At 43.7% G+C, this 20,068-nt stretch overlaps 1 protein-coding gene across 3 annotated transcripts in view; it reads left to right on the top strand.

The window, feature by feature from the left end:
- LOC126278408 (sodium-coupled monocarboxylate transporter 1-like) overlaps positions 1 to 20,068 on the top strand; it is a 173,057-nt gene that overhangs the window by 124,987 nt on the left and 28,002 nt on the right. For all 3 annotated transcript variants that reach the window (XM_049978513.1, XM_049978515.1, XM_049978512.1), the window contains 2 exons: positions 1,565 to 1,651; positions 13,837 to 14,021. In XM_049978513.1, the coding sequence (XP_049834470.1) occupies positions 1,565 to 1,651; positions 13,837 to 14,021 (272 nt within the window). The remainder of the gene's footprint in view (positions 1 to 1,564; positions 1,652 to 13,836; positions 14,022 to 20,068) is intronic.

Raw genomic sequence — 20,068 nt, 5'->3', positions numbered from 1 at the left:
CAAGACACTGTCCATTCCGTTCAACTGCTCTTCCAAGTCCTTTGCAGTCTCCGACATAATTATAATGTCATCGGCGAACCACCAAGTTTTTATTTCTTCTCCATGAATTTTAATGCCTACTCCAAAAATTTCTTTTGTTTCCTTTACTGCTTGCTCAATATACAGATTGAATAACATCGGGGAGAGGCTATAACCCCGTCTCACTCCCTTCCCAACCACTGCTTCCCGTTCATGCCCCTCGACGCTTAAAACTGCCATCTGGTTTCTGTACAAATTGTAAATAGCCTTTTGCTCCCTCTATTTTACCCCTGGCGCCTTTAGAATCTGAAGGAGAGTATTCCAGTCAACATTGTCAAAAGCTTTCTGTAAGTCTACAAATGCTAGAAACGTAGGTTTGCCTTCTTTCTTCTAGGACAAGTTGCAGGGTCAATATTGCCTCTCGTATTCCAATATTCTACGGAATCCAAACTGGTCTTTCCCGAGGTCGGCTTCTACCAGTTTTTCCATTCGTCTGTAAAGAATTCGCGTTAGTATTTTGCAGCTGTGATTTATTGAACAGATAGTCTGGTAATTTTCACATCTGTCAACACCTTCTTTCTATGGTATTGGAATTATTAAATTCTTCTTTAAGTATGAGGGTATTCCTCCTGTCTCATACATCTTGCTCACACGATGATAGAGTTACGTCAGGACTCGCTCTCCCAAGACTGTCAGTAGTTCTAATGGAATGTTGTCTACTCCCAGGGCCTTGTTTTGACTCAGGTCTTTTAGTGCTTTGTCAAACTCTTCACGCAGTATCATATCTCCCATTTCATCTTCATCTACATCATCTGCCATTTTCATAATATTGTCCTCTAGTACATCGCCCTTGTATAGACCCTCTACATACTCCTTCCACCTTTCTGCTTTCCCTTCTTTGCTTAGAACTGGTTTTCATCTGAGCTCTCGATATTCAAACAAGTGGTCTCTTTAATTTTCCTGTAGGCAGTATCTATCTTACCCCTAGTAAGATAAGCCTTCGTGTCTATCTTAGCCACAATAAGGCGTTCACTATGCTGTTTGTAGTAGCTTACTCGCACTCCTACTTTTTTAATCATTATTAAACCTACTCCTGCATTACCCCTATTTGTTTTTATATTTATAACCATGTATTCACCTGAGCAAAAGTCTTGTTCCTCCTGCCACCGAACTTCACTAATTCTCACTATATCTAACTTTAACCTATCGATTTTCCTTTTTAAATTTTCTAACCTACCTGCCCGGTTAAGGGATCTGACATTTAACGCTCCGATCCGTAGAATGCCAGTTTTCTTTCTTCTTATAACGACGTCCTCTTAAGCAGTCTGCCCCCCCCCCCCTCCCCCCCCCCCCCCCCCCCCGGAGATCCGAATGGAGGACTATTTTACCTCCGGAATATTTCGCCCAAGAGGATGCCATCGTCATTTAATCATACAGTTAAGCTGCATGCAGAATCGCTTAGGAAAGTCATATCTCGAAATATTCCTTTGTTTAATCCACGAATTATTTAATTTTTTAAATTTAATCACCTACTTGTTTATTTCAGATCACCATTTCATTTGCATCTATAACCAGTGGTCCAATACTGGCACTATTCACCGCTGGGATGTTCCTGCCATGGGTTAACACGATGGTAAGAAGAAATGGGAAATTTTTATACATAAGAGCAGATGGTAAGCCTTTGGTAGTTCACCTGATTCAAGACATACAAATAGTTTTCGTCGTAATACTGCATACAGTTGGCTGCTGAAAGCTTGACTCAATTCGCTTTATTTCTGCATCCACTGTCCTCTAAGGGCAAATAGACGCAGTCTTTTTAGTCAGTTCTGGTCCTGAGATGGTAGTCGTCAATCACTTCGTGCACTGCTTTGAAATTTTCAAACACAAGCCGCCCACCTTTAATGTACTATGAGCTGTGTGTGTGTTGAAACGGTGACTAAACCAGTAAGTACACCGACCATCCGTAAAGATCCAAGGCTGACTTTTTCTTGGAGTATAAGCGACGTCAGTGCAGTAACTACGGTGGTAGCTTGAACTAACAGCTGTAAACAAGGGATGATGCATTTGACCAGCCAATAGACGAGTTTTCATTTACGAGGTGGAAGAAACCCTAGATCCTTCATAAGACAGAATTTGTGTTATACGTCTAAGTGTTAATTTTTGTTGTAATACCATTATCCATAATAATTATAAAATTATATATAGGAAATTTCTTTAAAAAAAGAAAGGACCTACGGCAGTAGTTATTGTGTCAGGAATCGCACTGAAGCGGCATTTCTAAATCAAGTGTTGAAGACAAACGTGGTGTGAATGATACGCATCTATACAAAACAACAAAGTGGAGAAATCCACATGAAGGGTTTCTTTGACAATATAACCGACATTCAAGCCATTATGACGAGCGAGTTGAACAACATCCCAAAGATGTTCTTTTCTGACAGCTTTGCGAGGTCATACCACCGTTCTGGACGTTGTACCCAAGTGCGAGAGATTATGTAGAACACCTGAACCATTAAAACCATCACCCTAATTTTTTTCATTTTTTTAGTAATGTACCCTCGCCCCAAACTTTTTACAACAACTAGGTAGGTTGCTCGTTTTTCATACCAGATGTGGAACCTCACATCTGTGATTGTACATTACCACGCCGTTGAGAGGAGAAGCTGTGTCGTCACTGCAAGTGGATCACTTCCGCAATGCTGTGTGGACCATGAGATGCTAGCAAATGGAAAAGTATGAACAAATTTTGTTTAATGTTACCTGATAGCGTTCAGAGGAGAAAATTATCTAGTTTCAACTGAAATTAATTTTTAGATTTATATATTAATACCTTCAACTGCTGATGGGCCTTGATATACGAGGGTCAGTCAAAAAGTAATGCCTCCTTTTTTTTTCTACGTTTAATTGTCAGGAAATTTAAATGCAATTACATAGGTTGAAAACCACAACATTGAGGATCATTTTGTCATTTTTCAACGTAATCTCCGCCCATCTCTACAGTTTTGGTCCATCTTTGAACGAGGGCATGTATCCCAGCACGGTAAAATCACAGCTCTGCTTCCTAAGCCATTGACGCACGGATGTTTTGACGGCCTCCTCATCTTCAAAATGAATCCCACGATGAGCTTCTTTTAGTGGCCCAAACAGATGGAAGTCTGATGGTGCCAGGTCAGGGCTGTATGGGGGATGAGGCAAAACTTCCCATCCAATTTTGACAATCTCGTCAGAGGTGTGACGACTGGTGTGTGGTCTTGCATTGTCATGCAAAAGAAGAACATCTGCCATTGATTTTGTTGGGCGAACTCGCTGAAGACGTGCTTTAAGTTTTTTGAGGGTTGTGACGTATTGAACAGAATTTATTGTGCATCCCTGCTCCAAAAAATCAACCAGAATCACACCCTCTGTATCCCAGAAAACTGTTGCCATAACTTTCCCTGCCGATCGCACAGTTTTGAATTTTTTCTTCCTCGGCAAGCTTGTGTGACGCCACTCCATTGACTGCCTCTTTGATTCGGGTTCAAAAAAATGCACCCATGTTTCGTCCCCGGTCACAATTTTTTTCAGAAACTCATCTCCCTCCAAACGGAAGCGCTGCAAGTGTTGGGAGGCTATTGTTTTCCTTGCCTCTTTATTCTGATCGGTTAACATTCTTGGAACCCACCGTGCACAAACTTTTGAGTACCCCAATTGTTTAATAATCATGATCACACTGCCTTTACTAAGAGAAATAATGCGACACACTTCATCTGCAGTCACCCGACGGTAACCACGAATGATGTCATCAACTTGCTGAATGTTGTGTGGAGTCACTGCACTCACCGGCCTGCCGCTCCGCTTTTCGTCAGTCAACGGTGTTTGCCCTTCAGCTTCCTTACAACGACGAACCCATCGTCTAACAGTGCTGACATCCACTGTCACAACACCATACACCTTCTTCAGTCTTTCATGAATGCGTATGGGCGTTTCACCTTCTGCATTCAAGAATTCAATCACACAACGCTGTCTCAAACGAACATCGATGTCGGCCATCTTACAAACTTCTGCTGTGCTGCCACCTGTTGACACAGAAAGTTACTACTGCAGTTGATTGCAGAAGAAGGTTTGAGGAAAGGCGCCAAATTCAAATTTTTCACTTAACTTAATTTTTTTAAGTAGAAAAAAAATGGGAGGCATTACTTTTTGACCGACCTTGTATATCAACAGGGAAAGGTGAAAATGTGTACCCCGACTGGGACTCGAGCCCGGGATCTCCTGCTTACATGGCAGACGCTCTATCCATCTTTTTCTTCTATCTTATTTTTTTCTATATTATTCGTTGAATTCGTTCGTGTCGGACGTCCTATGACACTCGTTCAGGTTGCTCGTTGATTCGTTCACTCAGTTATTTTTTTTATTACGGAGAGTAGCTAAACCCTCTGACTGAACACGCTGAGCTACCGTGTCGGCAATCTATCTGAGCCACCGAGGGCGCAGAGGATAATGCGACTGCAGGGACTATCTCGCACACGCCTCCCGCGAGACCCACATTCTCACCTTCTATGTCCACAGACTACATTTGTAGTGTCCCTACCGAACACACTCGTTACTCGTTCCTACCACGTCCCGTAAGAGTTCAGGTAATATGTGGGCATCCGCACAGAAGTAGAAGGTCTTACGGAACTTGGTAAGAATGTCTTCCACGAGTAATGAGTGTGTTGGGTAGGTATACCACAAATGTAGTGTGTTGCTATATAAGGTGAGAATATGGGTCTCGCGGGCGGCATGCGCGACATAGTCCCTGCAGTCGTACTATCCTCTGTGCTCTCCGTGCCTTAGATGGACAGAACGTCTCTCAAGTAAGCAGGAGATCCCTAGTTCGAGCCCCGGTCGGGGCACACATTTTCACCTCTCGCCGTTGATATATATCAACACCCGTCAGCAGCTGAAGTTATTAATATATAATTCTAATTTCGTTTTAGATGGCTGCAGGTCATGTCCGAAAAAATAGACATCATTTCGATATAAGTATATGGAAATTAATTTTTGTTTAAAATTTAAAAAAAATTGTCTGTCATAGGAAACTTACTTCTTTCAAAACGTGTAGCTCTGTTTATTGAATTTGAGGAGGGGTGTAAGACAAGCCAGGCATCACTGAAAGCGTCCTACACGCCCTCGGCTGTTTTCAGACTAGGAAAGCTAACTTGTCAGTCACTTATCAAACCTAGCTGGATTTTCATACTTGAAGCGAACTTACACGAGCTCAGAAATTCCGTAGTTGCACATTCGAATCACCAAACAACGTCACTTCGAATGGTTCGCTATATACGTACACATAAATATCTCAATGGCAGGGTGCTAGAAATCAGTACGTTAGACTTTTCTACATATTTTGCATCATTATCCTCCCATTGGAAAGTATTCTAGGGTAATTTATCAGTTAGGCAAAAAGTATTCATTACCTAGAAGAAATCAATTACAATTATTCATGCAGCTTGCACACAAACATCTTCCACATATCTCTTTAAACAACTGAAAATATTAAAGACACCTTACAGAATATTTATTACCTTATAAAATTCGGTGTCAACAATCCACTGCAATTTGAGAGTAATAGAAATATTCACCAGTGCAATACCAGGAGTAAAAATGATTTGCACTTGCCTCTAATGAATCTAAATTGGGCACAGATACGAGTACAATACTCAGCTACTTTATATTTTTGTAATCTGTTCACAGCAATAAAACGTTTGTCAAAGATCGGACCTTATGTATGTACATGGTGTGATGGGTATAAGTGCAGATATTTCTGTTGGTGAGTGAGGACGGTTTACTGAACAACATTACATCAGCATTTACTTCATTTGCAGACTAATAACTGCAGCTATTAGGTGTACTATGGTTTTAGGTTAGTTAGTACCTCGAAGTATGTGTGGCAAGAGCAAGCCATTAATCTTTATTTTCTCTAAGTCAGGTGTTGAAGTGTGGATGCCAATAGGCGTATTCCACTTAGTGGTGCAGTTCTGACCGTGCAGGAAACATCAAGTAGTATATTGTATGAAAACATCACTACTATATTATGTGACATGTTTGAAGGAAGACCGTTCAACGTAGAGAAAAACAACCAACACCCTGATTCTGTACTTATACCCGACACACGCTGCCTAACGTCTGAGAAGAAACGTGAAGCACCAGAAGGGGAGCAGGAAAACTAATGAAATTTCTTGGGTGATGTTATTTCAGTGATTGCAAAATCGAGTCAGAGTGACAGTATGTGCACACTTATCAGAATGACGTTGCAACCCCTCTGACCTACATGCATGCACTAATTCGGCTGGGAAAGGTACCTCTACCAGCTGGTCTAAAACTTTGATGACTGGTCCTTGATATCCTGGATCTTGACACTGGGACGAAGCTGGTATCCGAGCTGGTTGCAATGTGTCCCACTGGGTACAGATTTGGGGTTCTTGCTATGGGAATACTTCAATAACATGGAGACATTTCATTGAAACACATGTCCTGTGTGGACGAGCATTGTCATGTTGGAAAATGGCACTAAGATACGTCTCAGGTAACACATGTAAAATGCCCATAACGCACCGCTGTGTTGTGAAAGTTCCCTCAACCATTATCAGCCGTAGCCTGAAGTCATATACGGCGGCTCCATTCAACTTGACGCCAAAGCATTGGAAGAATGGAACCTCTTTCGCCTCGACGCCTAAATACTCGCCGAAGGTGCTCACCCGGGATAGTGCAGACCCGCGATTCATCGCTGAACACAGTGCGACGCTGTTCATGACCCGTACATGCTTCCCGGTCATGACATCAATCAGAAAGCGGCGTTTTATGTTGTGGTGTTAAAGACAGCCTGCTTGTGGGACGGCTGTTCTCTAGTCCAGCTAGTGCTGGTCTTCATCCAATAGTGGTAGGCACGGAATGTTGCACCAAGTCCCTTACTACGTCGAGGATGAAAGGCGCGGATGTAAGGGAGTTATGATGTGCTTCGTGCATAATACGGCGATCCTTCACTCTGTTGTTCAACGTGATTCATCGCAAAATTGAAGAAACCTGCCCTTACGTTCTCATGCAGTCCAACTTTGAGCCATTGTCGTATCCGAATGCCCCACAGATCTGGATATTGCTCGACTCGACCAGCATGCCAGCTACCCACAATGAGACCTCTCTCTATGTGAGGTGTTAATACAGCTGCTCCACACGCGTACGCGGTATTACCGTGTCTTTCATAGTGACCACTCAACATCCGATGCACTCCACGCCGCGTATTTATCCTACCACGCTTGGTAAGAACACTAAACACGAATATCACCAATGCACTCTGGTGTCCGTCGTATATGTCACAGAGAATTGCAGCACTTATCATTTGCATACTCGTCGATGTGAATTAATCGCGAAGTGATAAAGGGAACACGTCGGCACGATCTTTAGATTTTCTTACTTTCGTGAGCAATATGTCGTTTAAAGAAGTAAGAATCCACAGTTTCAGGTGAAAATTGTTTTCCGTCGACCATCTGAGATTGCAGAACTTTTAGAATCAGTGAAGGACGACTTGTTATTGCGGAATGCCGGAATTTACGAAATATCTTGTCAGTGTTGTATGGCTTACAAAGGTCAGACCACATGCTCTGTGAAAAAATTGCTTCACTGAACATCAACGTTGCACTCGCCTTTGCACCCAAGCAAGTCCCTTTATTGCCAAAGAGTGCTTTTCCACTGGACATTCGATGGAGTGTGGCGGAACTATGATTATGACGATGGCAGCATCTTTTTGAATCTAGCGTTGATAAAGAATCCATGGCAAAACGCCTGGCGGAAAGATCGACGAACCGTGACAGTGGCTACCAGCTGGACAGTGCAAGGGATACCATCGTCTCCATGATTTGTTCTGATCGAAGACGACAGAGTGCGCCAACGGTCGCGGCGAACTGTAATGAAGAAAACAGCTGAGTTCCACTACTCCACTAGCGAGGGCGCTGCGCCGTGAAGTGTGGTCCGTCGGGCAACTTGATTTTGACGCACGCGCCGAATCCTCGGAGCCCGCTATACAGGGTGTTACAAAAAGGTACGGTCAAACTTTCAGGAAAAATTCCTCACACACAAATAAAGAAAAGATGTTATGTAGACATATGTCCGGAAACGCTTAATTTCCATGTTAGAGCTCATTTTAGTTTCGTCAGTATGTACTGTACTTCCTCGATTCACCGCCACTAACGTTGACTTCGGTGCTTGTGTTGACATGCGACTCATTGCTCTACAGTACTAGCATCAAGCACATCAGTACCTAGCATCAACAGGTTAGTGTTCATCACGAACGTGGTTTTGCAGTCAGTCACAATCAACATGTGTGGGCTAACGAGAGTCCGCACGCAGTTGTGCAATCCCGTCATCAACACAGATTTTCTGCGAACGTTTGGGCAGGCATTGTTCGTGATGTCTTGATTGGGCCCCTGTTCTTCCACCTACGCTCACTGGAGCACGTTATCATGATTTCATACGGGATACTCTACCTGTGCTGCTAGAACATGTGCCTTTACAAGTACGACACAACATGTGGTTCATGCACATTTCAGTCGAAATGTTCATAGGCTTCTCAACAACAGATTCGGTGACCAATGGATTGGTGGAGGCGGACCAATTCCATGGCCTCCACGCTCTCCTGGCCCCAACCCTCTTGACTTTCATTTATGGGGGCACTTGAAAGCTCTTGTCTACGCAACCCCTGTACCAAATGTGGAGACTCTTCGTGCCAGTATTGTGGATGGCTGTGATACAATACGCCATTCTCCAGGTCTGCATCAGCGCATCAGGGATTCCATGCGACGGAGTGTGGATGCATGTATCCTCGCTAACGGAGGACATTTTGAACATTTCCTGTAACAAAGTGTTTGAAGTCACGCTGGTACGTTCTGTTGCTGTGTGTTTCCTTTCCACGATTAATGTGATTTGAAGAGAAGTAATAAAATGAGGTCTAACATGGAAAGTAAGCGTTTCCGTACACATGTCCACATACCATATTTTCTTTCTTTGTGTGTGAGGAATGTTTCCTGAAAGTTTGGGCGTACCTTTTTGTAACACCCTGTATATTGCGGAACGGACCAAGTCTTTGTCAGTCTTCGATGGCTCGCATGAAGGCGACTGGCAGGTGCCCAGTCGAAATTTCGTATGATGAGTTAAACGACGACCGCTGCAAGCCCGAAATTTGTTTGAAAAACTCACAGAAAACTAAATAAGGATTGCCGGATGCTGGTTTGAACCATCGTCCTCCCGAACGCGAGTCCAGTGTGATAACCACTGAGCCACCTCACTCTGCGAGAGTCGAGAAGTGCGGCCAAACTTTGCACGCACTTTTCTCTTCTTTAATTGCGATTTGTGACACAATAGCGATCAGACATTACGGTCGCACGTCCACTACGTATCATTATCCGACCGACCGAGTTGGCGCATTCGTTAGTACACTGCACTCTCACGCCAGAGGGCGAGGTTCAAATCCGCGTCCGGCCATCCATATTTAGGTTCCTCGTGATTTCCCTAAATTGTTCCAGGCAAATGCCGGGATGGTTCCTCTGAAGAGGAACGGCCTATTTTCTCTCCCATTCTTGAAATATTTCGAGCTTGTGCCCCCCTCTAATGACATCGACGTCGACGGATAGCTAGTCTCAAATCTTCCTTCCTTTCTTAACGCTGCTTACAATACACTGATCGAAAGTACATCTGTTCTTTACAGTTGTTCAAGTGATTCAGCTCTGACGTTCCTTATACGTCAAGTACAAAATCAGTCTCGGAATTTTTTGAACAGGCAGTGCAATCCGCCACCCGTTCTATTTATTAATTTACCTTTGTTTTTTACTTGCTTTAATCTGGCTGGTTGGAAAATTAGGCATCGGGCATTTATAAGCGACCAGTTTTCGATGACGCATTTACTTCCAAGATAAATGCACCGATAATAAAGTCCTCACCGTCACATACCCTATCCCTTGTGCCACAGTGTTCTATAATTCATTCCTTTGCAAAATATTTAATAGTAATGAAGAGGTTATAATATGTGAACATTTTCATGTGGCACACTTAATTTATTCGGCTTTAAATTCAAGTGTCATGTCCCTAGTTGTTCCGAGTGCACTCACATTAGAATTACTGTCACTCACCTGTCACGAGCTTATGTGAGTTTACCATTGCCGATTTTTTACTGTGCAATCGCCATTTATTTTTATAATAACTGCCACGATACAAAATTAATCCTGGGCTTCAAAACTTTCACTTTGTTCACACACATATGCGTCTACTTGTTTGTTGGGTCTGGCGCGACTTTGTACAATCTTTCCTCAAAACACTTCACTTTTATATGCGATCGCTGGAATCGCAAGCACCAGGAACCTGCCTTGCAGCCTTGCTGCGGTTCAAGTGACTCTCTCCTTTGCAACAGACCATCTCCAGACACCGTTCTAGAACTATGGTGCATCCCCGTCGGTGATGTAGCTGCGCTGAGGGAAAAAAGCATATGGCCGTCGGTACATGAGATGAGTTAGTTAACGCTGACGTGACGCACTGCGAGTTTTGTAACGTCACTGCCTTCTAGTTCATGTTAAGAAGCCATTTCGTCACGTGAAACACGAACGAAGCTCTACGATATTTCGGTGACGTGTCACGTAAAGTAGAACAAGTAGGAAACGAGAACGCTCCCTACGTAACAAGCAGAAAACTTAATGCCCGTAGAAAGCAAGACGCCATATTGTACTTGTCTCGTTCAATTGAAGCTCATATTCGGTTGCTTCTGTGTCTTACGTTAACATTCCCTGTTTCTAAGCACCAGCATACCTGATGTCTCGAGAACGAATCGTTATTGGCACGACTTTTTCTAACGAAACTACGGGAAATGTGGTGAAAAAACTTCCGTATTTACTTATTATCCCCTTATAACTCGCGTGTTACCAGAGTAAGCAGTTTCAAGGCAACGGCATATTAAAGTTTTATGAAAAATGAGTCGTTCTTCTTATGGTTTCTTACGATTCTTATAATTAAATGTAAGTTGATAACAAACCGTCGATTAAAGCCTATAGAAGACTATAAGTAAACTCCAAAGTCTCTTCTGACAGAGGTACAGCGTAGCCTATATTGTAGTGCAGAGATTAGATCGGTATAGGTTCAAGTGTTGTTACATTTAATTTTTTCTTTTTCTTTTTCATCTTACGTTTTCGAAAAGGTTTTTGGAATTTCTTACTGAATTAATAGAAATCATTTGTGCAATACTTAACATTATGTAAATATTAGGCCGGCCGTAGTGGCCAAGCGGTTCTAGGCGCTTAAGTCCGAAACCACGCGGCTGCTACGGTCGCAGGTTCCAATCCTGCCTCGGGCATGGATGTGTGTGACGTCCTTAGGTTGGTTAGGTTTCAGTAGTTCTAATTTCTAGGGGACTGATGACCTCAGAAGTTAAGTCCCATAGTGCTCAGAGCCATTTGAATTTTTGTTAAGTTCAAATGGCTCTGAGCACTGTTGGACTTAAATTCTGAGGTCATCAGTCCCCTAGAACTTACAACTACTTAAACCTAACTAAGGACATCAGACACATCCATGCCCGCGGCAGGATTCGAACCTGCGACCGTAGCAGCCGCGTGGTTTCGGACATAAGCGCCTAGAACCGCTCGACCACTCCGGCCGGCCTTTTGTTAAGTCCCATAGTGCTTAGAGCCACTTGAACCATTTGTAAATATTAGTGCGTTCTCTCTCAGCAGTCAGTTTGTTAGATTTGGTAAATTTTTATAAGCTGAAGTCCCCAGTGATCAGGACATGTATTTTTCCTTTTCGTCTTGTTACATGTTCAAGATTAGTGAAGCTTTTATTTGTGTATACTACACACAGAACAATACGACTAGCATATGGACAAGAGAGGAGACGTGCGTATTAATAGAGCTAACGTAGGAATTTTGCGGGCGTCCATTTCCCTGAACAAACTGTATTGTTTGAGAGCCGACAGCTCGCCAAGAGAGCGCTGGCAGTGCCAAATCACGTTAGCAAGCTCGTCCCGTGTGCCGGCGGCGGTGTGTCTCGTGACGTCGGACATCCCGTCTGCGCGCACGTCTACGTTAGTGCCCCCTCCCATGTGCCGACAGCTTAAGAGTAGACTCGATCCTTTAAGTATTGGATCTGTGCCCTTGCAGAGATGTGTATAAGACAGGGACGCATCGTCGCTGTGGGCGTGCGATGAGCTGTTATGGATCTGGATGGATGCCAATATTTTGGGTTTCTCTTTGAGTCTATGCCATTACGCTTCATTGTGGTCCTCAGGGCAAAGGCTGTGTTAGGTGCCTCTCGGTAAGTCTGCATTTCAAATGCCCTCGAGTGTAATACGTTGCGTTCGTACTAGTTGGTGGATCACAATTAACAATAAGTTGTTAACTGCTCGTTGACATTTCATGTCTTTTGCTTATTGTCTCACAATTTCTTTACTAGTTTATTGAACGGAACGTGAGTCGAAGTACGAGGCGTGGTTTTTTTTAAGTAAGTACCGTTTTGAAATTAAAAAAGACTTACTAAGGTATCTCATTAATTTTCTTTTTTATATGAAAGCCTGTATCTTAATCTACGCACTGAGGCCATTACAGTCTGATTCTTCCTTGTTTACGTTGTGTACCGAATGTTTAAGATGCCTCCGATAATCGTGAGGCCCGCCGACTGTGAAGTAAGGGCTGTTATAAGATTTCTTAGTGCTAAAGGCCTAAAAGCGATCGATATTCATCGTGAGATCTGTGCAGTTTATGGAGAAAACATATGAGTGATGGTAAGAAAGTGGGTGAGAGCATTTAAAGGTGGCCGCACAAATGTGCATGATGAACAACGGAGCGGGCGTTCTTTGGTCGTTAATGAAAGTTTGGTGCAGGAAGTGGACAATAAGGTGAGAGTAAACAGACGCTTTACGATTTCCTCCTTGCGGGATCACTTTCCTAATGTAGTGTTTTGTATGGCATTGAGACCGAGCACTTGAATTACCGAAAATCGTGCGTACGTTGGGTACTGAAATGTTGAAGGATGTGCACGAAACTAAACTTTTAGACAGTGCATTGACTTTCCTTGAGCGGCACCACAAGGACAGCGACGATTTCTTAAGCCAAATTGTTATGGGCGATAAAACATGGGTGGCCTACGTCACACCAGAATCAAAGCAACAGTCTATGGAAGTTGAGCAAGGGCATCGTTTTGCTGCAAGACAATGCCCGTCCCCATGTGGCGAATCAGATCAACGATCTCATTACATCTTTTCAATGGGAAACTCCAGATCATCCTCCGTGCAGCCCCGATCTTGCGCCCAGTGACTACCATCTGTTCCTACACATGGGCGGTCAGCGTCTTCACGACGATGACGAAGTCAAAACAGTGGTGGTGCAGTCAGGCGGCAGACTTCTATGAGGCAGGTATTCAGAAACTGGTACAACGTTATGACAAGTGCCTCAATATTGACGGAAATTATGTAGAAAAGTAGATTAAGGTACAGGCTTTCATGTAAAAATAAAATTATTGAGATATCTTAACATGTCTTTTCTTTTATTTCAAAACGGTACTTACTTTAAAAAATACTCCTCGTAACATAACAGAACCTGTGCGCGATGAGTGAAAGGGCCGGCCGTGCGGTTCTAGGCGCTGCAGTCTGGAACCGCGTGACCGCAACGTTCGCAGGTTGGAATCCTGCCGCGGGCATGGATGTGTGTGATGTCCTTAGGTTAGTTAGGTTTAAGTAGTTCTAAGTTCTAGGGGACTGATGACCTTAGAAGTTAAGTCCCACGGTGCTCAGGGCCATTTTTTTGAGTGAAAGGGCACCGTCTGGCACAGGGGGCGCTGGCGGGAGGCTTGGGTGGCGCCGGGCTCATGTCGTGGCTGATCCTGGGCGCCCAGGCCTACCAGGCCAGCGGGGACATCCGCTTCGCCACCAAGCCCTTCTCCACCGAGGGCTGCCTCTACGAGTTTGACCGCGCCAACAACGGCTCCGTCGCCGTGCCTGCCGATTACCGCAGCAGGTGAGAACATGTCGCCTAACCACTGCGTTTAGAGACTCTTAATCACTACCCTAGCATTGGGACGTGCGTCTCCCACGATAGAGTATCATAGAGCCGCAGGGAATTTGCTGCAAGTTGTTGCTACGTATCAATGTCCCACTGGCAAAGGAAGGCCGGTTAATGGTTTTCAAAATTCTTATAATCGCAGACTGCGCCTCTAAATTGTGTTGTCTTCACGTTTGTTAACTCTCTGCTCCGTGTTATCGAGTCGAATTATTTCGCACCATTAAGTTGTTTCGGACAAAGCTGGCAACTCCAAATTGAGGGTGGTTATTTCGGGACAATAATTTACAGCCTGTGATGCGCCCTCGCTTCCTCAGAGTGTTGTCATCTTCAGTATGAGTCTCCTGCAGCGCTAAGACGTCCGTCCCATTCTCTCTCAAAATTTTAGATTTGCTATCATTGCCCAGGAAACGCCTCAAATCTAGAAGACCAGCATATGAAATGGGAGTCCAAATGCTATCCACAGGATTCGACCAGGACGCATAGTGGAAACGTGAGTGGCAAGCTACAAGAACCCGAAACCACGAACTTGTAGACAACCCAACAGTTCCAGTTCCAGGCTTCCACCAACCAAGGGAGGTGTGAGTGCAGTTAAACAGATATCGGGCTGAAGAGGATAGGTGCAAATACAACATGCACAAGTGGGGCTTTTCAAGTGACAGTGTGTGTGACTGTGGTGACACCCAAACAATGAGCTATATTGTGAATGTCCAATCAGACGCTTCCCTTGTGGCATTGAGAAGCTCCACGAGGCACTCCGCTGGACCGAGGCCGTCAAAATCCGAGTGTAGGCTGAGCCGTTTTAAAACTTGTGTAGTATATATAATTTCACATTTTCATTTATATATGTATTTCTTTATTTTGCTAAATGTGTATTACTGTAATTGATGCATACGATAATAATAATAATTTCGCACCTGCAGATAGGCAGCCATTTGAACAAATCTGAAATTGGGCCTTTCCAAATAAATTGTGTCAGTTAGAGTTGAGCTCTACCAAATGTCAGTTCGGTAGATTTGGCACACTACACAAATGACGTAGTAAATGGTACGATTACCGGTAGTAATGATGGCATTGATAGGGGAAACATAAATGTATATGTAAGAGAGAAACTGGGAGCCGAGGAGTTCTCTTTCTTTTTTTGTTTGTTTGGTTGTTTGTTTTACACGTAATTACAATCGTACATCATTTAGTGTCAGTTCATTGTGTATTTTCTATCGTTGCAGAAAAGAACCTGAATTTTATAACTGATGAAAATTAGTTAATCAGGCAACTTCCGCGCTTTTACGTAACCAAGGTAATTACTTTTGATGCAAGTACAGACTTTGTATATATATATATATATATATATATATATATATATATATATGGTGTTACAAAAAGGTAGGGCCAAACTTTCATGAAATATTCCTCACACACAAATAACGAAAAGATGTTATGTAGACATGTGTCCGGAAACGCTTAATTTCCATGTTAGAGCTCATTTTAGTTTCGTCAGTATGTACTGTACTTCCTCGATTCACCGCCACTTGGCCCAATTGAAGGAAGGTAATGTTGACTTCGGTGCTTGTGTTGACATGCGACTCATTACTCTACAGTACTAGCATCAAGCACATCAGTACGTAGCATCAACAGGTTAGTGTTCATCACGAACGTGGTTTTGCAGTCAGTGCAATGTTTACAAATGCGGAGTTGGCAGATGCTCATTTGATGTATGGATTAGCACGGGGCAATAGCCGTGGCGCGGTACGTTTGTATCGAGACAGATTTCCAGAACGAAGTTGTCCCGACAGGAAGACGTTCGAAGCAATTGACCGGCGTCTTAGGGAGCACGGAACATTCCAGCCTATGACTCGCGACTGAGGAAGACCTAGAACGACGAGGACACCTGCAATGGACGAGGCAATTCTTCGTGCAGTTGACAATAACCCTAATGTCAGCGTCAGAGAAGTTGCTGCTGTACAAGGTAACGTTCACCACGTCGCTGTATGGAGAGTGCTACGGGAGAACCAGTTGTTTCCGTACCATTTACAGCGTGTGCAGGCACTATCAGCAGCTGATTGGCCTCCACCGGTACACTTCTGAGAATGGTTCATCTAACAATGTGTCAATCCTCATTTCAGTGCAAATGTTCTCTTTACGGATGAGGCTTCATTCCAAAGTGATCAAATTGTAAATTTTCACAATCAACATGTGTGGGCTGACGAGAATCCGCACGCAATTGTGCAATCCCGTCATCAACACAGATTTTCTGCGAACGTTTGGGCAGACATTGTTGGTGATGTCTTGATTGGGCCCCATGTTCTTGCACCTACGCTCAATGGAGCACGTTATCATGATTTCATACGGGATACTCTACCTGTGCTGCTAGAACATGTGCCTTTACAAGTACGTCACAACATGTGGTTCATGCACGATGGAGCTCCTGCACATTTCAGTCGAAGTGTTCATACGCTTCTTCAACAACAGATTCGGTGACCAATGGATTGGTGGAGGCGGACCGATTCCATGGCCTCCACGCTCTCCTGACCTCAACCCTCTTGACTTTCACTTATAGGCGCATTTGAAAGCTCTTGTCTACGCAACCCCGGTACTAAATGTAGAGACTCTTCGTGCTCGTATTATGGACGGCTGTGATACAAAACGCCATTCTCCAGGTCTGCATCCGCGCATCAGGGATTCCATGCGACGGAGGGTGGATGCATGTATACTCGCTAACGGAGGACATTTTGAACATTTCCTGTAACAAAGTGTTTGTAGTCACGCTGGTACGTTCTGTTGCTGTGTGTTTCCATTCCATGATTAATGTGATTTGAAGAGAAGTATTAAAATGAGCTCTAACATGGATAGTAAGCGTTTCCGGACACATGTCCACATAACATATTTTCTTTCTTTGTGTGTGAGGAATGTTTTCTGAAAGTTTGGGCGTACCCGGTGTTTGGTATATTTTTGTTTTATGGTGTCAGCGTTTTCAAGCGCTATATAATATGTCTCTGTTGTTTTATTTATTTTTACTACAGCATCCTCTGTTTACCATTAAGAACTGACAATTTTCCAATAAAATCTGAAGTAAATATTTACAGTTCCATTTTGCTACAAATACTAGTTACATTTAAGTAACAAGAAGGAGGATAACTACGTAGGACAAGAATGTTTCTTTGATTATCAGGCCGTTTATGTATCCGCACTCAGTTTCCAGATGGGTCACTGTTTCTGGGTTTTAGGAATATCTAGTAAGACAATGATCGCATATATAAAGAAAGCGATCGTTATGAGATAATGCCTGACAGATATGCAACACACATAACGTACAGGTAACGTGTATGACCTTAATTGACCAAAGCTATTAGTAAAGCTAGCGTAGTCTACACATTCTTATGGTAGTCTACAGTAGCCTGCAGTGGTGTCACACCCCTAGTGTCACGTATTGGCATTTTCCACGTCATATACAGTGCCCATATCGATCACCTGTACTGTGAGTTTCAAATCTGCAGAGCTCCTCTATCCATGAAGAGTGTCTGTTTTCCGTTCGTCTTCTCGTTTTTGAGCAGTTGTAACCTGAATTCTGAAGATACCTACGAATGTTTCCGTATGTCTCAACTTTTCCCAAACTGAAAAAGGAGACGGTTGGAGTTTTACTTTTTCATTGTATTAAATCTGTCTACGACATTACGCAACAATCTCGCTTATCCTAACTAGGTGGGGCCGCATAAAATCAGGATTACCAAAAATCTGGTAAATTTCTGCTAAATGCAAGACCTATAACATGTACTACAATATACAAAACATTTGTGGCACTGAAATTCTATAGTATTGTAGTGTATTAACGTTTCGTTAATACCATTTCGGCTGGTGTTGCTTCACGCTAACGTTCTGGGTAAGCCATTAGTTTTTCCAGGTATGCCGTTAACTCCACACGAAACATTATTTGTCCCCCTAGAGCGCCACTGGCGTTGCCCATTTCACGATCACTGTTGTTTTCTGTAGTACAGCAGAGACAACAGAAATTTCGTTAACTCTCATGACACAGTAACCATCATCACACTCATTCTGCAACCAAGCATCTATGTCTCTGTAGCCTACATCCAAACAACCACGAATGTATGCTGATGTTTTAAGGAATTCAGAGGCGCTGACAACTTCGCAAATTTTAGTGGTGAAATCACAAACATCAGGCGGTACTGTTTTCGATGACTTTGGGATCGACAGTTCAGTAACTTGGTCCCAGGACTCTGCGACTATAAAAAACACGTCTTTGATACACCTATTTCGATACAGAAATCACGCTAGCTCCTCCCTCTTCTTCAGCTGATTCACCAGGTAGCTGTCTCCTGTACACATGTTTGATCTTCTCCAGTTCACATTCATCCATCGATTGTAGAAGAGCCCTTACGTTAGGAGGCAGCAGGAAACGAGGGACCAACAGCCTCTATGCAACATGCGATGGCAGAATAACAAATTCACATCTACACCGTACCGTACCAACTGTATATCACACATTTTTGCGTTAAAAAGTGAAAAGGGGAGAAAAATGAATCCAGAGAAACCGGAAATCCTGATTAATGAGAGACGGGTAAACGAGGTTCTTGTGTAACTAAAACAATGTTACATTCATCTTTCACTCCTAAAGAAATTGTTGGTGGGTAGATTAAAGTGTCTACAGTAGCTCTACATCCTGTGATGTGAGAAACATAACAGGAAAGAGAGAAAGAATATGACCAGAGTCATCTCCACGTTCAGATATCTTGTAAGTGGGTCGCTGGAAACGAAAATAACGCTTCTTTCTCCAGATATTTTTATTCAAAATAATGAAAGAGAATTCATTTTACAACATATTTTGATATCTTAGATATTTTTCTACGTATATGCCGTTTAAATTTAAACATTTGTTGTAGCTCTCCACAAGCATTCCCATGTCGGTGAAGGGTTTGATAGCAGACAGCTGCGTTTATGCTCTCTTCTGTACGCATAAAGTCGATGATAGGACGCCACTTCGACCTCAGAACATGGTCGCTATAACCTGTCTAGTGTTTTTGGTTTGTTTGGGATCGTGAATTGATGTAATTCCACTGACTGACTAGTTGTTTTTGGAATATTATGAGGAAAGCAGCTCTCGTCACCAGTAGTAGTGCTGTTCAAGAATTCTTCACCATCCTTGATGTATCATGTGACAAATACGAAAGCAGCCCCCATTCCTTGTTTTTTGTCTTCATATGTCAAAATTAGAGTAACCCTCCTGGCAAACAACTCTCTGTAGCCCGAATCACCACTAAGAGTCTGACAAAGAACTGATTCCGCAATCATTCATTAGGGTTAATTACAACTGAAGGTCGGCCTGGTCGTTCTTCATCATGAATATTCCTTCATCAAGGAGGGAAGTGGAAGTAATACACTCCTGGAAATGGAAAAAAGAACACATTGACACCGGTGTGTCAGACCCACCATACTTGCTCCGGACACTGCGAGAGGGCTGTACAAGCAATGATCACACGCACGGCACAGCGGACACACCAGGAACTGCTGTGTTGGCCGTCGAATGGCGCTAGCTGCGCAGCATTTGTGCACCGCCGCCGTCAGTGTCAGCCAGTTTGCCGAGGCATACGGAGCTCCATCGCAGTCTTTAACACTGGTAGCATGCCGCGACAGCGTGGACGTGAACCGTATGTGCAGTTGACGGACTTTGAGCGAGGGCGTATAGTGGGCATGCGGGAGGTCGGGTGGACGTACCGCCGAATTGCTCAACACGTGGGGCGTGAGGTCTCCACAGTACATCGATGTTGTCGCCAGTGGTCGGCGGAAGGTGCACGTGCCCGTCGACCTGGGACCGGACCGCAGCGACGCACGGATGCACGCCAAGACCGTAGGATCCTACGCAGTGCCGTAGGGGACCGCACCGCCACTTCCCAGCAAATTTGGGACACTGTTGCTCCTGGGGTATCGGCGAGGACCATTCGCAACCGTCTCCATGAAGATGGGTTACGGTCCCGCACACCGTTAGGCCGTCT

The sequence above is a fragment of the Schistocerca gregaria genome, chromosome 6, assembly GCF_023897955.1.
Source record: "Schistocerca gregaria isolate iqSchGreg1 chromosome 6, iqSchGreg1.2, whole genome shotgun sequence".
NCBI classification, from domain to species: domain Eukaryota; kingdom Metazoa; phylum Arthropoda; class Insecta; order Orthoptera; family Acrididae; genus Schistocerca; species Schistocerca gregaria.
Note: the sequence above shows the minus strand (reverse complement) of the source record. Positions and strands in the feature narration are given on the sequence as shown.